Source organism: Carlito syrichta, unplaced genomic scaffold (genome assembly GCF_000164805.1).
Source record: "Carlito syrichta isolate Samal-C Ts95f unplaced genomic scaffold, Tarsius_syrichta-2.0.1 Scaffold309425, whole genome shotgun sequence".
In the NCBI taxonomy this organism is placed as follows: domain Eukaryota; kingdom Metazoa; phylum Chordata; class Mammalia; order Primates; family Tarsiidae; genus Carlito; species Carlito syrichta.
This window is the reverse complement of record NW_007253521.1, coordinates 271339-290464: the sequence shown is the minus strand read 5'-3', so window position 1 is coordinate 290464 and position 19126 is coordinate 271339. Positions and strand designations below refer to the sequence as shown.

At 38.8% G+C, this 19126-nt stretch overlaps 1 protein-coding gene across 1 annotated transcript; it reads right to left on the bottom strand.

Annotated features, from left to right (window-relative positions):
- Window positions 1–784: 784 nt before the first annotated feature.
- KIAA1456 (KIAA1456 ortholog) lies at window positions 785–13327 on the bottom strand. Its single transcript, XM_008067228.1, has 3 exons — window positions 13174–13327; window positions 8697–8870; window positions 785–2136 (listed from the first exon to the last, which is right to left on the bottom strand). Exons 1-3 carry the CDS (start codon window positions 13325–13327, stop codon window positions 1100–1102), a joined length of 1365 nt encoding a protein of 454 aa, XP_008065419.1. The 3' UTR covers window positions 785–1099.
- Between the last annotated feature and the right edge of the window lie 5799 nt (window positions 13328–19126).

Here is a 19126-nt window from a genome sequence, read left to right as displayed (position 1 = left end):
AGCTGAATATCCTGCACCCTAACAATCGATTTGTCCTCAGAGCCCAAACCAAACAGTGCTTCAGCTAGCTTCTCCTTCCCTATATATTCCTTTAATTCATAAGAAAAGCATAATTCTTGATGAAAACTCCTCCCTAGTCAATCTTGGCCTTATCCTAACTGGATATTCATGGCTCTAATAAGGCTGGAAACATTTCACTTGGGTATTTGCAACAACTCCCAGTATCCGCATACCCTACACCTTACATGCTAACAGTGCCTTTATAAATCTTCTAAGCTACATTGAATATCTTGTTCCTTTGGCAGTAGTGGTAAATTGCCAGGAGAGGGGAGGGCATACCATCAACAAGGGTGCCCACATAATGGCTATTTGTATACCTAAGCTTGAACTGTTCTCAAATCTTAAAACACACACACACACACACACACACACACACACACACACACACACACACACACCTTATTACTGTAAGTCATTGTACCTCGAAGCAAGTTTGCTTACAAATTAGAAAAGTTCTTGTAACTCTTCTTGGTTCTCTCCACCATCACTCACTTTCCTGAAGACTTTGAGTAGAAGTAAGACCTTGTTACATAATAACTCATCACATGGTTCAATATGTATTTGTGCAATGGACTGGGTTTACCTGTTGTCTTACAGACTGATCTAAAGTAAAACCTGAGAACCAGAAATTACCCCCTCACTTTATAAAAATACTGTGTTTTAAAGGCATATTGAACAGCAAAATCTTTAAAAATCAATGTATAACACTGAAAAGCAATATACATGTATTCTTACAAGAATTTAATCTTTCAAGGGAAAATAAAAATCCAAACTGCACTGCAGTATATTTTTCTATATTTCACCAGATCTTTTACATTAATATCTAAACACGATGCCCTTTGTCAGGTGCTTTCAGTGCCAGGCTCTGAGCTTACCCAAATATATATATATTTTAAAGATCAATTAATGCATAGTCTCTACAGACCAAAGCATAAACGGATCAAAAAATAATGAAACTGAATGCAAATTCAGGTAACCAGATCAAACCTAGTGAAAAGAAAGTGGTTCAACTTTTGAGGAATTGTCTAAAATGATTCAGTCAGTCACAGTTTTCCTTTTTCTCTGCAATGATACACCAGTTGCCGTGATCATTCCCAGAGCTGAGAATCTGGAGCTCGGATACATTCTCCTTGAGTAGGCCATAGAGCTCACCTTCTCGAAACACATGGTAGTAGCGCATAAAGGCTCTGGAGTCCAGAATGTCGGGCTGCTGTTCTTCCACAGAAACTGTGTCATCTGAGTTGGAATCCATGGAATTGACTGCAGAAATCCTTCCCAATATTTTACTAGCAGAAGGGCTTCCTTCTTCTAAGTCTCCTGCATGTCTATAATACTCATCAGTATTCCTGCTCTCCAGAAAATTCCCCCCTCCATTTCTCCTAATTTCTCCTTGATAGTCACCATTTAAATGCTTCATAGTGCCTGGTGCCCCCAGCCACTCTAAGTGTTTTCGAGAAGAAGTTTCCACAAACACATCCTCATCTAAGTTTTGCTCTTTTGTTGAAAATGGCTCTTGGTGATTGAAGTCTAAACTAGAGTGCCTGGAAGGCTGGATTGTTACAGTGCTATTGGCCCAAGCTTCTGTGTTTTTCAAGGGTCTCACTCTTTCAATTTGCTTCCTCAAAGTTGATTCATCCAAAGATCTGGAGAAAAACCATGAACGAAATGATTTTCCTAATGTGTTATAGAGTCCATATTCCTCCTGGCCTTCCTGAGAAATATTTGCAAAGCAGGTTCTCGCCATGACAGGAGCATAGTCCAGGCTGTGGGACCGCTTTGAATCCCATCGCTCTTTAAAACAAACAGAACAGCTGCACTCAGAGGAAGGAGGAGGATAGGGATGGCTTCTTTCTGGATGTCCACACTGCCTCTTCCTCCCAGACTGGCTGGATTCTGAGCAGAGCTGGGAACACAGGGCCCTATTCCATGGGACAAGCACATCTTGCTTCTCAAAGTGACGGTTCTTTTGTTCCATTGCCCAAACATAAATCATCAGCTGGCCTCCAGGAACTAAAACCCTGGCCATTTCTTTTATTGCTCTGATTCTTCTTTGTTTTGTAGAAAAGTGATGTATGACTGAAAGAGAAGAAACTAGGTCTCAATGTGTACACACACACATAAGCATACACAGTTACATACCAGCGTTCTCTATATAACCACGATGAAATTTTGACATAGAGTTGAACCTTCTTATTTCCTCTGTGGCAGGGAGGTAGAAATAACACAGGCCTGGTTTTAGGAGAAACATACTGTTTTAGCTTTGGTTCCAATACTTATTAGACAACTGATCTTGGAAAAGTTATTTAAATTCTACAGATTTCAAGTTTATTCATTCATGGTAAGAAGCCTAGAATTCATAAATCCGTGAGTCTCTTCCAGCTCCCAAAACCTATAAATTTTCTTAACCAGAAGGATGGCCAGTGTGTATTTCTAAAATTTCAAGGGGATACTAATTGTTCCCTGGTAGAATTCTATGAAATAATTCCTTGCTTTAATGAATAATTGATACTTCTAAAGCAATGAAGATTTGACTTTTCTAATCAGTGTCAATAAAATTAATAAAGCATTAGAAGTAGAGAAAACTATTAAAGATCAATTTTCTGTTCAAATAATGCAAATATCAGGCAGCCCAGCAGAAATCCAAATGACTGCTTATTTTTTAAAATGTCAAAATAGTTGTCTATTTTTAAAACATCAACTTATAATTCATCATTTTACTTCCAATCCCTGCAAAGTCAAAGTGAGATGCAAGCAAGACTGCCTTTATCAAGTTGTGTGTTATTAGGCATATTTGTATCTAACAATATACAGAAAGTGCTAGTCAGTTCCTGGGGGAGTTTAATCACAGTACTGTGTCGAGTGAAACCAGCAAATTATTCTTCCACACACAAGTCTACCACATATCTCAGGGAGAAAAGTAATCCCAAGCAATACTGGGAGATTCCTGCTTTGATATGGGTAGTGAGGGCAGAAATGGAGGTTGAAATTGTTCCTCTAAGGATCAAAATATTACAACTGTTAGTTGTGACTCAAGGTAAGGTAATCTTTGTAGTTTATCTGCCACAGAAACAGAATAAATGTCTAAAATGAGGTTCCTGTCAAAGAAAGATCATTTCACAGGCACACTTTGTGATCAGGTTTTCATTTCCATCAACAGCACAAAAATTTGGTACCTTTATCACACAGCAGTGTAAGGAAGCCAGAGGTGTGAGGGTAAAATGTGTTTGAGGAAAAGGACACCAGAGTACTTGACTCTGCTAGATATATTAGTAACTAGTTTTGTGATCTTTGACCAATCATTCTACCTGGCTTCAGACTACTCCCTACCATTCCCCCAAAGAATGAACCCTTTACTATGGTTCACTTGCAAGCATACTTTCTAGAAGTAGTATCCTAGTCACAGAGCTAAGGTGGCATAGGAGTCAGAACTGAGAAAGACTCAGCAAAACATTAACTTCATATTTGTGACTGACCAGGGCTGTTAACAGCTGTCATAACTTGCACCTAATTCACTCTAGAACGTCTATGGGTGCACTTTCTAAATAGTCCATTTTCACTATGCACAGATGCTGTATTTACAAACTTGCCCTCTTGCTAAAATTTATTTGTAATCCCTAAACCCAATACTCCCAGGCTTTTGTGGTCATTTGTCACGTGCAGAGGAGCAATTCGATCATCCCTAAAGCACATCCTCCCAGCTGAGGTGGAACAAACAACACACTTCCTTCTTATTTCAACTCTAATACTATAAGCAAGTGTTCTTTTATGGTCTATTTAGAGCCACTTTTTTTTTGTTGCATTTTTTTGAGTCATGTTGGTGATTTCACTATTTAAAATGGCTTCCAAGCAGAGTGCTGGATATTGTCTAGTGCTCTTAAATACTAGAAGGTTGTGATGTGCCTTATGGAGAAAACACACAGTTTAGATAGGCTTTATTCAGGCGTGAGTTATAGTACTGTTGGCATGAGTTTAAAATTAAATGAAGTGTCTTTAAACAAAAACACACATCACACATAAAACAAGGTTATATATTGGTCAGTTAACACAAATGTTGAGACCAGAGGCTCATAGAAATTCAATCTTGTATTCCCCCTAACACCCTGTATTCCACTGAATTCACTAATTTAGTGTTCTCAGAGACCTTAGAGATCATAACTACTGTGAATAATGATAATTGACAGTATTTATTTTGGGGGACCATAAAAGAAAAAAAAAATTAAAATGGGACTATTTTAAAACAATAGCTTCTTTTCAGTATACTCATAGGCTTTCAACACTTCAGGGTTATTTGGCTTCAAAATAATTTTTTTTAGACATAATGTTTTTATATTCACTCCTTCATAAGTGAATAAGTAATGATTAATTTCCAATCACTTGAAATAATATAATTTCATAGAAAATATCAGAATCTTTTATAGTATATTTTATATTTATATTTAATGTTTAATAAATAACAACATTTAAGCCAATGTTTTAAAGAAAAAAGTGTACAAATGAAGATTCTTCATTACATATATGATGTACTAGAGATGCATATAAATGCATATTCTTTTTTTTTTTTTTTTGCATTGGAGTCTCACTCTGTCACCCAGACGGGAATGCAGGGACACACTCATAGCCACCCCAGCCTCGGCCTGCTGGGCTCACGCAATCCTTCCGCCTCAGCCTTCCAAGTAGCTGGAACTACAGGCGCATGCTACCATGCTCAGCTAATTTTTTTTTTTTATTTATTTATTGTAGAGATGAGGTCTCACCAAGTTGCCTGGGCTGGTCTTGAACCCATGGGCTTAGGCAATCCCCTCACCCTGGCCTCCCAAAGTGCTGGGATTACAGGTGTAAGCCACTGTGCGTGTGGCCAAGATCTCCTTGAAGGTTCTATCTTGATATTTTACAATTTATTGATATTTAACTTTCAAGTGTATATGTCTCCTCTTTCTGACTGTAGACATTCAGAATTTAAGGATTTAACATAAAGCAGGGCTTTTCCACAACAGTAGAATGGGCTTTTCCCTCTAGATAATTCTTAACTATGGGGGGCCAGCCACTAGATGACATTAGCACATATACAAATACCCAGTTATAACAACCAAAAATGTCTCCAGACATTGCCAAATGTCCCTGGGATGAAGGGAGAGGAGATATGTAATCCCCAGTTGAGAATCACTGGTGTGACGCATATTGTTGATTGGCACTTTTAATATGTTGCCAAAATTTCCTGGAGTTTTGTCAGTTTATTACAAAGGTAAGTAAATATCATGTTTCTTTTTTTAATCTGTCAGTAAAACATAATGAATGTATTACTAGATGTGATGCATATCTCTTACATTATTATTAAGAGACATGGAAAAGCAAAATATATATATATTGACATATATATTTATTTCTGGTGAGATAAGTAAAAAGTACCAACATATAAAATTTTAAATAAGGAAGTAAATACATACAAATATAAGAGAGATCATCTATTGAAATTCTCACAACACAGTTCTTTTTCAAATAGATATATAAATAAATATATTTTCTTTTTTTTTTGAGTTGGAGTCTCACTCTGTCACCCAGACTGGAGTGCAGTGACTGCTCCCGGCCACCGCAGCCTCGACCTGCTGGGCTCCGGCGATCCTTCTGCCTCAGCCTTCCAAGTAGCCGGAATTACAGGCACGCGCTACCATGCCCGGCTAGTTTTTTGATTTATTGTAGAGATGACATCTCTACAATATCTATATATATCTATTTGAATCTCTCTCTCTCTCTCTCTCTCTCTATATATATATATATATATATATACACACACACAATATCTATATATATCTATTTGAAAAAGTGCTGGGATTACAGGTTGAGCCACCGAGCCTGGCTAATAAATATATTTTCAAATGGAATCTCACTATGTTGCATAGGCTGGACTCAAACTCCTGGTCTCAAGTGATCCTCCTAGCTCAGCCTCCCAAGTAGTTGGGACTATAGATGCACACTGACATGCCCAGCTATCATAACATAGTTCTACATGTGAAATCTAACTGCAAATAACCACATCACGTTAGTTCATAGTTACAGATTATAAAAACACATGTAGGCTGGGCTCGGTGGCTCAGCCTGTAATCCCAGCACTTTGGGAGGCCAAGGCAAGTGGATTGCCTGAGTCCGTGGGTTCGAGACTGCCCAGGCAACTTGGCAAGACCTCATCTCTACAATAAATAAAAAATTAGCCAGGTGTGGTAGTGTGTGGCTGTAGTTCCGGCTACTTGGAAAGTTGATGCGGAAGGATCGCCAGAGCCCAGCAGGTGGAGGCTGCGGTGGCCAGGAGCGGGCCACTGCACTCCAGTCTGGGCGACAGAATAAGACTCCAACTCAAAAAAAAAAAGTGATTTTTCCACTCAAGGAAGCGTTTTTAATTAGAAGATAGCAATCAGATGTTCTCTGTATTCTTTGGGAGAAAGGGCATGAGATGTAAACTGAAAACAGGTGAACTTAACCAGGTACTCATGGAGTACATATTGCCTAAGAGTAGGAAGGCTGGTCGATTTCCCCTTCTCCCAACAGTGGCTCAATGGGATGGCCTGGATGTAGTTAGCCTTGAACATCTAAAACTAATATAAACAAAAGAAGAGTAAAAAGTACACACACTTCTCTGATTTCTAGTTCTTTAGATAAAATGATCATACCAAAACCTTCTTCTACTAAAGATTCAAAGCATTGCATAGTGTTGTTTAGTTCAACAAGAATCCCTCCTTGTTATGGACGACCAAATGTCTGTGTCCTCCAAAATTCATATGTCAAAGCCCTAATCCCCATGTGATAGTATTAGGAGGGTGGGAACTCTGACAGGTTTAGGTGAGGGAATGAGTGTGGGATTCCCATGATAGGATTAGTGGCCTTATAAGAGACCAGATAGTGGATTGCCTGAGCCCGTGGGTTCGAGACCCGCCTGGACAACTTGGCGAGACCTCATCTCTACAATAAATCAAAAAATTAGCTGGACATGGTAGCATGCTCCTGTAATTCCAGCTACTTGGAAGGCTGAGGCGGAAGGCTCACCGAAGCCCAGCAGGTCGAGGCTGCGGTGGCCGGGAGTGGCCACTGCACTCCAGTCTGGGCGACAGAGTGAGACTCCAACTCAAAAAAAAAAAAAAAAGAAGACCAGATAGGTGTGATGATTTACACCAGTATTCCCAGCATTTTGGGAGGTTGAGGTGGGAGGACTGCTTGAGCTCAGGGGTTCAAGACCAGCCTGGGCAACATAGCAAGACCCTGTCTCCAAAAAACATAAAAAAAAAAAAAGAGCTTGCTTTCTCTCTCTCCCTCTAGTCCCCTGAATCCTATGTGAAGATGACAGTAAGAAGTAAGCCGTCTGCCAGCTAGGAAAGGGGTCCCAATCAGAACCTCACCCTGCTGGAACCCTAATCTTAAACATGCAAGCTCCAGAACTATGAGAAATAAACGTGTGTTGTTTAAGCCACTCAGTCTATGGTATTTTGTTATAGCAGCCTGAGCAGACTAAGACAATTCTCTTAATACTTACAACCAAAATAGACCTAACAGTTTCAACTGGAATGAAGACTATCATAGAGCACGTTTCCATGGCAACTATTCCTTATCAATCCTAACTAGTTCCAAGGTTATGGCATCCAAGCCTGCATCCCTTCACTATGCAAAGATAAGCCCCCATCGAATGCTGAACGCATCCATCTCTCTATACTTCACGAGAGAGCAGACAGTCTCATTTTGTATTTTTGTCATATTCAGCAGTCAGTTCTATATAAGATCATCTTGCTTTGATAAAGTTTTTTACATTCAAATTGATTAATTTTTAAAAATTGTACTGGTGCAGGAGATTAGCTTTGGAAAAGATGTTTTCCATTTAAAGGAATTCTTGTCATAGAATCTTTGTCATAGGATTTCCTTAAATATCAAGTTTCCTAGCATATTTAAATATGGCTAACATACTAGGTGTTAGGATACATGTATTCCTTACCCGTGCATATTTCAGGAATAGATTTTTTTTCTGTCTCAATTTTTGGTATGAGTATTTTCTGGGCATACATTTGGGAGAATATAAGGAACATATTCCCTAAATTAATGAACAATCTTTGGCAGTAAGAGAGCAGAGTGGAATAAAAAAAAGAAAAAAGAAAGAAAGAAATCTGGGACCAAGTGGGATTCATCTCCTCCAGGAACCTGAGTACCAGTGAGTGGCAAATTGGTCCAGGTGGCATTCAGTGTGTTCGTTCTAGAATTCTTTGTTTAAAAAGGGCACTATTTTGGCCTGAAAAGGGTAATATAACTCCTTAAAATCTACCTCATGTTGGAAGAATCTGGCTTCATTTCTGTGGAAACACTATTTTCAATGAGTAAGATTCCTCCAATCCTTTCTTACTCATAAGTAAAAGAAACTAGAATGAATTACCAAAAAGAATACAATAACAGTTTGAATGTTTAAGCAGTTAAAACAATCATATGTACCGTAAGTGCATTTTATATTAGTCAAATCACTCAAGTAGTTGAAATGCTTTCAAAAATGAGATAAAATGAATTACATAGACCTTTCTACACAGAGTGAATGCTGAGTCACAAAAGTGGCCTCAATCATGTAAATTATTCTCAGGACAAAGGGTGAACATGTGATCTGGCTGCCTTACCTCCTATGGAGATGATGGCATCGAAGCCCTGATCCCTAAAGGGGAGATTAAGGTTGTCACATACCATGACTTCACATCCTTTCTCCCGGGCAATCTCTACCAATGGCCCACAGTAGTCACAGCCCAGGGTATGTACCTGGCTGTTTACTTTGAGATACTTTCCAGTCCCACAACCTAGAAGAGAAAAACCTGTGTTACATGCTATCCTTAAAGGAAAGTGGAAAATAGGTAATTTGTCTTTTAACAACAACAAAAAAACTTACTTTATTTTAACAAACAAAGAGACAGAAGGTAGTCACACAAGTGAAAGAAAAGCCGTCTCAGAGTACTTACATATTTCCATATAGAGTAGAAGAGGAAAAGGAAATGGAAACAAATACTATTTATTGAATATTTAATGAGGTAATGTCCACAGGTTTAGCACACCAGTACCACCAAAACATGTCAGCTTGCCCATGACAAGAATGATCATTCTAGCACCCCGGGGACAGACAATGTGCAGTCCTTTTATTTTAACATATTTCATTACGCATAGATGTGTGTCATGGCATTTATTCTCTTGTTGTCTCTCTAAAGATTCTTACCTCTTGCTAGCTATATAAAACAAACTACTGTCAACAACTTTTCTGTGGCAATAGATAAAATAATTCATATAATCAAACATGATTTTCAAATTTGAATTTGGATGAAAAAAGCATTTTAAACATCTTTTCATCCAATCTATTGTCAGTGCTCAGCTTAAATGATCTCTATGGATTTAGTATACACCTTGACCAAGAACATTTTTTTCCCCTTAAATAGACTATTTTTGACATTTACCTTCCAGTGGCAGAGACCCAAATAATTCAGAATTGACACAGTTCAAAGGTTTGGATAGGTCATCCCTAACTGATACTATGATAAAGAGGGTAGTGACAGAAATAGGTAACCACCTTGAAACAAAGCCTTCTACAATCTAGTACCTAGTGTTATATTCCATCACAGACATACAATCTAATTCCTTTCCAGAAACATTTAAGTAAGTTATTAGAGCTGGTATTTATACTGACTGGCATTAACTACAGATTTTTCTGCCTGAAAAAGTATCTACCACAGTTTAAAGACGATTAGTTTGCTGTCTCTGAAATACATCATGACATTTCTTTAGTAACTCCTCCCTAATAGGCACTTTCCAAAATTATGAGACAATAAAAGCAAAATTAAGTTTCACTGGTGCCAGCTGAGATGGTGGAGAGTGTATGAATAAAAAATAAGATTTCCAATGTTATTATTTCAATGTAAATGGTTGGAGTCTTAGAAACATCTTTGATCTCACAGCCACTGTCCCTAATAATGCTTATGAGAAAAATGAGCCACTATCTGAGGTCACTCATGAGGAAAATATAATTCACACACTATTTTGACATTGAAATACTATACATTTCAAAGGTGATAGTCCTGTTTTAAGAAAAATAACCTTGCAAATTCATTTGATTTTTTTGATTGGCTTGAGAGAGACATTAGGAGAAATGAAAGGGAACATTACTTCAAAGATACTAATAAACACAAATGCATAGACCATTAGAGCTAGAAAGAAATGTTCAGAGAATGTTTGGTAATATAGAGGTAATAAAGAGTAATTGGGGTCTTTTCAGATTTAAGCAGCTCCTGAAATGTCTCCAGTGCTCTAGCACCCTTGATTTATTCCGCATTCATTTCTGATGTCATCATTTTAAAATGTGAATTTAAATGAAAAAAGAATTTTTAACATTTTATCAAGTCTATCGTCTATCCATCATACAGTTGATGACTTGAACTAAGCGGAAAACCTAGAAACAAAAATCATTTCCTTTTGGAGATAGTCATATTATCACACTGCATTTTTTTCTCATCTTTCTTTCCTTTTCATTTATTTCTTCTTTAATTTCTATTTTATTTTAAAAGACAACCTTCATTTTGTGATCAAAATACTACTATTCATTTGCTGAACAGTAAAAAATGTAAATTGTACAGAATTCAGAAGAGACAAATGGACATGAAGATATTCACTACAGATCTAATTGTTGATTTGCACAAAGGTATCTAAAGAATATTATCTGTACTACAATTTGTAGTAGCAAAGTACAGCCAACAACATATATTATCTGTTAATATGGCCCTATTAGCATAGAATGCTAAACAGCCTTTAATACTAGGCAGTTCTATCATAAATACATGCAGTGAGCTACAACATATTAAAAGCAAAATATATTGTTTGTTTTTATATAAAACAGTAACAAAAGTTAGGTGCATAATTGTTTTTAACAGCATACTATCATTTTTGTACTCAAAACAGGGAAACCCATCCATGCACACACCTCCAGGCACAAATATATATACGTAAAATATCTCTAGATCATACAAGAAGCTAAGAGCATCAGCTGCCTCTGGTGTGAGCTACATGGTTCCAGGGGCTGGGATGGGAGGATGTTTTGCACACTGCATCCTTCTGTACTTTTTCGGTTTTATTGTTACTGAACCACGTAAGTAGATTATCTATCAAAATATTTCTTTGTCTTTTTTTTTTTTTTTTTTTTTGAGTTGGAGTCTCACTCTGTCACCCTGCTGGGCTCCGGCGATCCTTCCGCTCAGCCTTCCGAGTAGCTGGAACTACAGGCATGAGCTACCATGCCCTGCTAATTTTTTACTTATTGTAGAGATGAGGTCTCGCCAAGTTGTCCAGGCGGGTTTCGAACACGCGGGCTCAGGCAATCCACTCATCTCAGCCTCCCAAAGGCATGGGATTACAGGTTGAGCCACCGAGCCCGGTTTATCAAAATATTTCTAAGCAATTTGTGTCTCCCATTATTTGAGTGATTTTTTTTTTCATATTCTTTATTGTTTTTCTTTCGGGTTGTTGGTATTTTTCTTTTTTTCTTTTTTTGAGTTGAAGTCTCACTCTGTCGCCCCGGCCACCGCAGCCTCGACCTGCTGGGCTCTGGCGATCCTTCTGCCTCAGCCTTCCGAGTAGCCGGAATTACAGGCATGTGCTACCACGCCCGGCTGATTTTTTTATTTATTGTAGAGATGAGGTCTCGCTGCCCAGGTGGGTCTCGAACCCACGGGCTCAGGCAATCCACTCACCTCAGCCTCCCAAAGGCGTGGGATTACAGGCTGAGCCACCGAGCCCGGCTTATCAAAATATTTCTAAGCAATTTGTATTTCCCATTATTTGAGTGATTTTTTTTTCATATTCTTTATTGCTTTTCTTTTGGGTTGTTGGTATTTTTCTTTTGAATTTATTTCTCCTGTCTAACTGAAACTTTGAACCCTTATACTGACATCCTGCCAGTCGCTGTGCTTCTCCCACCCCACCCCTCCTTGCCCTGGCCCCTCGTAACCACTCTTCTACTCTTTGCTTCTATGAGTTCAATTTTATTTGTTTTTTGACCCCATATATAAGTGAGATCATGCAGTATTTGTCTTTCTGTGTCTGGCTTATTTTATCAAGTTATAATGTCCTCCAGGTTCATCCAAGTTGTTGTCAATGATAGGATGTTGGCATGTTTCATACAGACATTGACGAATGTGTTGTAGATTAGGATAATTGTCTAGATTTCTATCAGATGTGTTACTTTGTGTTGTGGATATTTCTAGTTTGTTCTTGGTCTTTTGGCTTGATTTTTATGTTTGTCTAAATTTTTGTGTTGTGGAACAATTATTAATTTTTGTAAGGTCAAAGTTATTCATACAGTCCATCCTCAATATTCACAGATTCTGTGCTTGTGGTCCATCTTTCTGCTAAAATTTTTTTGTAACCACAAAGACAATACTCACAGCACTTGTATGGTCATTCTCTGATATATACATTCATTGTAAAGCAAAAGAAAAAAGAAAAAAACGAAGCAGAAAAAATTGAGCCACCTGTGACCTATGTCTCCAGTCATTTTCATCTTAATTTGTTCAATTGATGTCAGGTCCATTTTGTTGGAGGGTATACACAAAGGCCCTGAAAAGATCCCCACAGTCTACATCACATCAGGTTAAAGGACATTTTCCTTCTGTTTGTTTGTTTGTTTGTTTATTTAAGGTGGGGACTCATTCTGTCACCCAGGTTGGAGTGAAGTAGCACAGCCTCTTGGGCTCAGGTGATCCTTCTGCCTCAGCCTCCTGAGTAGCTGGGACTATAGGTGCAGACCACTATCCTTGGCTATTTTTATTTTTATTTTTGTAGAGACAAGGTTTCACTATGTTGCCCAGGCTGGCTTCGAACTCCTGGGCTCAAGGAGTCCTCCCACCTTTCTGCCTCTCAAAGTGCTGGGATTACAGGGGTGAGCCACCACACCCTACCTGGAGGAGGTTTTCTACTTACTGACTATGAATTTCTGCATCAAATGAATATTCCAGGTACTGGAGGGTCAAAGGTGCAACTGCAGGTTTCTTATTAGAACAAAAATAAATCTGCAAAGGAAAGGCTCGATGAAATACATTTCACATGACATGGCACTCGTGGGGTTACCTATGTCAGCGATAAGGCTGCCTGGCTTCTGCTCCTGGAGGAACTGGCGCACCCGGGGCCAGGCTTTGCTCTGCAGGTCGCTGAAGTAGGGTGCGGTGCTCTTGTACACGTCATGCACATGCTGCTTCTCCAGCTGGGCGGCTTCATGATCCATCCTGGGGAAAACAAGACCAACCCAAGGAACATAGATCAGCACATGAGCCAGAGATGGCTAAAGGAGGATGCCAATTTCCTAAAACCAGGAACTGACAACTGCAAATGTTGTGCTGTTCTTACACTTTCTTATACTCTGTAGAGAACAAAATCTTCTCTGTCACCTCACTATTGTTGCCAAAAGACTAGCAAAATGCTATCTGCTAATTTTTGGGAAAACAATCGTTTGGGAATGAGCTAATTATTCCTGTGCAAGATCAATTCTTAATTTGGAAGCACAGCCAAAATTCTTACCAATGGGTCACTTTGGATAAGATTGTTCTATCTGATGCGAAATAGATTTAAACATTTTATAACAGGTAGATCACTACTCCAATCCAATCACAAAGCCCTATTAATTCTACCTTTTTGATGTCTAGATTCTAACCATTTCTCTATTTACGACTGCATTTGTTTTAGTAAAGTGCTCATTTCTTGCCTGACTTCCTTCAATAGCCTTCAAACAGGCTATCTGGCCCCTCAATGCTTTTTCCAATTTCAATTATGTCATAACTAATGTTAAATTATAAGTCTGACTGTGTTGCAGCCCTAGACTTCTTCAAAGGCATTTTACAGCGTGTCCGATCAAGCTCAGTTGACTTAAGAGGGCACGCAAGTCCCTTTTCTGATCTAGCCTCACCTCATCTCTTAAGGGTCTTTCCTCAGCACTAGCTGATCCTGTAATACTCATAATTTATCAGAGGTGACACAGTCCCTCTCATCCAGAACTGAATAGATGCTGTGCTTTCCCTGGCTAACTTCTATGCATTCCTGGAACAAGCAACACCTCCTGGAGGGCTTCTCTGGCTTTCCTTGCAGGATAAGAGTAACAGTAAAGGAAGGGGAAAAGTACAAAAGTAAGTCCTGGAGCCCCCTGCCGTTTTGGCCTTAATCCTTTAATTATTCTATGGTGGCATGTGAGTGAGGGGTACCCCAGGGAATGGCCAGGAGTCCAGGTTGCGTGTGGCTTTTACCAATTATTATTAAATAATTTTCCATCATTCAAGATTCCATTTGGTTCTACTGGTACTGACTCGCCAGCTCAGCCCTGACCCCACTTCTATTACATCCTGTGCAAACCTCTACACGGATCACAAAATTCTGTAATAGTAGTGTTTAGATATTTGTGTTTAGATATTTGTTTCTGGCATTGCTGAAAGATACTAGAGGACAAGAACTTGCCTTTTTTTTTTTTTTTTGAGTCAGGGTCTCACTCTGTTCACCAGGCTGGAGTGCAGTGACACAATCAAGGCTCACTGCAGCCTCGGCCTCCTGAGTAGCTGGGACGACAGTCGTGCACCAGCACATCTGGCTAATTTTTAAAATTATTTTTGGAGAGACGAGGTTTCATTGGTCTCGAACTCCTGGGTTCAAGCAATTTTCCTGCCTTGGTTTCCCAAAGTGTTGGGATTACAGGTTTGAGCCACGGAGCTGGCTGGGACTTGTCCTATTTAATGCTGATCTCCAGCACTAAGGACACAGCAAATCCGCAACAAATGAGCCAAAACATAACCAGAATGGAATCTAGCTCTTAGCGTAGAGGGCAGCACTGGCTATCGTAGCAGAGGGAGTGACTTTTCACCTTCGGGAATGGAAGAAGGGAAAGGAGCTTGTAGATGAAGAGTGTGACCACAGAGACAAAATTCTCCTGGACATCCTCTGTTCCCCCACCTTCACCCTCACCCTGGCTAGTGGGCAACACTAGGGAAAGATGGTGTCTGCCAAGTTACTTCACTGTGTGGAGCTCCTTTGAGACAATGCAAACATTGTTTCTTATTGGCTTACCTATCAGTTTTAGCATCCACTGATGATTCTTGCCAAAAACAATTATTACTACAATTATCACCAGATGATGATATTCTAATTCCATCATTCCTTCCATTGCAAGGAGGAGCTGTTCAAGATTTACTCCTAAAATGCAATAGGTTGTTCTTAATCACTACAGAACTGCCCACAGCTCCTGCAGAAAATCCTAGCAAACGCCTAACAGAATATAAATCTAATTTGTGAGGTCTGACAAAACTTCCACCCAAATTGAAACAGTTTATATTGCACCCTCAACTGGAATTTACAAAGTAAACATATGGCTGGCTATAACTGCCCACACAAGAGAAAAGCGGAAACAAGGCAGGCTTTTCTTTTGAATCAAAATCTCAGTAGATTTAAGTCTATTTAGATTTTCGCTCCCTCAAGGAATCAATCAAGCAACATAATTTAGAGAACACTAGAACAAATACATTTTGCTTGTATTGCATTTGCAAATGTTAAGTGGCAATAGGCATGAATTCAATTCCTTCCAATTGCAGTTAAAAAACGGCTCCAATTTCAAGTTCGGATTTTGTAGTATCAGAACAGCACTCTTGAGATCTTTCTCTAAGTTCTCTCCCACATTGTCTGGTTCTCTCCCACAATGCCTGGTCTCTACAGTGTGCTGGTGCACTCAGAGGGCTGAGGCTAGAGGGTCGCTTGAGCCCACGAGGTCGAGGCTACAGTGAGCCTTGATTGTGCCACTGCACTCCAGCCTGGTGAACAGAGTGAGACCCCAACTCAAACAGATAGCTGTTTTTAAGTGTGCAAGCAAGATTAATCTATTTTGTTTTTCTGTTGTTTTACAGTTAAGTTTAAATACTGCACAATAAATAGCAGACTGTGAAAACTGATTTGTATATAGCTGGGGCCATCTGCTATGGCCTTTTGGAAATTCAGTGGATTTAAATTTCCTACAGTATTTTTCATATGACTTTTATGTATGAGTTGGATAGTGTGATTAAGTTAAAATATTAAAATAAGAGCACTGGGTTCCAGAGAAAGCAAGGGATACACGGTTTGGTTAAGTCAGGCCTCCAATTCTGTGTGATGTCAAATTCCAAGACCCCACAAAACACTCCAGATAAAAAGGGTCCGTAGTTAAAGCTTTATATTGTGTCCCTCTAAAATCCAAAATGCCCATCAGCATACTACAGGTTTTGAGAAATTCTACAGAAAAGAGTCTCAATTGATTTTTTATCTGTTTTTCTTCCTTAAAATTATTGGGTCTATAATGTTCACAATACTCTATCTATCTTTAAATACCTCTTGTCAGGGAATAATATTCTGCAGAAGACATTTTGGAAAATGTTAATTTAATGATTTCCAACTCAAGGAAGTCCCCAAAACAAAGTATTTTCCCTGAGCAACCTTTTCATTCATGTAATTCTAAGGAAGTACATTATCTATGAAACATAATTTATGCACTTTAACTTCTAAGATGATTTATAAAATTCTTAAAAGTAGAAGACTATACATTTTTAACTAAAAAGTCAGAAGGATGCATATCAGAGTTGCTCATCACAGCCAGTCCAAGAAAACCTGCTTCTGCACCATATGCCACCTCCTTTCATGGATCCTGGCTACACTGACTGGACCCAGGATAAAAACCAGACCAACAGGGAACCAGTTCATGGGTGGGGCTGACTCAATCTCGAGAATTTGAACTAAAAGACATGAGTAGTTATAGGATTGCAGGCAGTAGGTTTTGGTCACTTGGAGTCTGTGATAGGGAGTTCATTTTTAGCCATGTACATACGCATGAATCAAGAGAAAATTTTTCTGCAAAATAAGTGTAGCTCTAGTGAAAAAAGCAGGGTGAGAAACTGTGATGTTTCATAGAAATGTGGATGGGAGAGAGGTGGAGGGAAGAAGGGAGGAGGTCTGGCATATGATCTTCTAGTTCTGGTTCTTGTGTGGGGTGTAGACAAGGTCTCAGGGTCACTTAATGCCAAGAAACCTGTTCATTTTATAGTGTCAGCCTTGGGTCCTGAGGACTTCATTTTCCAACCTTGATTCTCAATTGTATTCCCTGTTTTAGTCCTAAAATATTCTCCACTTGAACTCATTTCTTTTTCTTATAACTAAATCTTTTCTAAGGTAGGTAAACTTTTTTATTTTCCTAAAGATATAATTATTTTACTCTTCAAAGAACTAGTATTCAAGGATGCCTACATATAGTGCTATTATATTTTACCTTTATTGCTGTTATTTAAGCATTTTGTAAAGCTTACAATGTAACCTTAAAACAAACAAAAATTGCAAGCTAAAAATAAAAAGTAATCACACAATGACAAAAACATAAACAAAACTATGTAGATAAAGGAGTAACTAACTATGGCAGAGGAAAGCTGAACAAGGCACAGAAGAGGAGACCCTTGGACATTAAATCATCTTTGTTCCTTCCCTTGTCCCACAAATACTGCCTGTTCTCCCTGTCATGGTTATTAATACATTCCCTAGGTCTCAGGGACTGATACTCAGAACCACAATGCTATTTACTACCATTAATACTGTCTACACTTTTTATATGACCTATCATTTGCAAATCCTTCCTATTTTAATTCCAAAGAAACTTTGTCTGTGGTTCCATTCCTATTAGTTCTCATTGCCAACATCTGGCTACACTGGCTACTCTTCAGAGTTCAATCTAATGGTACCTTTCCTTTTCCTGTTTTTTAAATCTCTGAATAATTGAAAACATAGATATTTTTCTGATTTTGAAAGTAAAATAGAGCAAAACTAAAAGTACAGCATTCTTATCAGTGCTTGCCAGGGTTTGAGGTAGAGGGAGAGAACTGACTGCAAAGGGAAATGAAGAAGTTTTTCAGGGTGATGGAAGTATTTCACTTCTTGATTATGGTAGTGCTTTTATAACTTTTGTTGTAACCTTTTCAAAACTCACTGAATTAACCTTAAAAGGATGAAATTTTGTTATAAGTAAATTATACCTCTGTCAGGAACCACCAAGGGTCGAGATTCTATCCTGCTTGCAAGTTCATGAGGTAGCCTGGCAGTTTCATGAATGCTGGAAGAAGACACAAGAGTCCTACCTAGGACAGAGACAAGAAACTTTATTACTCACAGTACAGCAGGCAGCATAAGCTGCAAGTTGCATTGGTTTCCTTTGACCCTGAGTTTCATGGAGGTGATGCAGAGATGCAGGCCCAGGTGGATAATCCGCACATAGTGGGTGCCAAACTTAAAAGGAGGCTCTTAGTCAACCTGTTTTACCTTTTCCCTAAAGAGGGATATTTTATTGTTCAGACAGCAAGAAAGAGAGAAAAGAAAGTGGAGAGAGAGGGAGGGGAAAGAGAGAGAGAGAGAGAGAGAGAGAGAGAGAAAGAAGAGAAGAGAAGAGAAGAGAAGAGAAGAGAAGAGAAGAGAAGAGAAGAGAAAGGAAGAAAGCAGGAAAGAAAGATAGAAAATAAACCTGCCCTCAGCTTGAGGGAGACACTATGTCCACTATCTCTATCTTTCAAGGCTGTTTTCTATACACATCCTTGAAAAGGTAATCCAGACAAAACCTGATGCACATATGTAGAAATGAGAGTAGAACATGGAGAACTGTCTCCCAAAAATAAGCCTAATTCCTGATTTTGTGTGTGTGTGTGTGTCTGTGTGTGTGTGTGTGTGTGTGTGTGTGAGAGAGAGAGAGAAAGAGAGAGAGAGAGAGAGAGAGAGAGAGAGAAAGAGAGAGAGAGAAACAGAAGCAAGAAGGAAAGTTAAACATCTGAAGATGAGAGGGAATAACTAGTTTAAATGCCCTAAGACTGAAACATGCTTGGTGAATGAAGGACCATGTAGCTGATGCCTTGTTGGTGAGTCATGAGAGAAGGGAAAATAATTTGAAATGTAGAAGTCATAGAGAGAGTTACACACTGAAAATTAGAAGAACCAATTTGGACTTTATTCTAAGTGTAATGGCAAGTAGTTTTAAGTTGGTGGGTGGGGT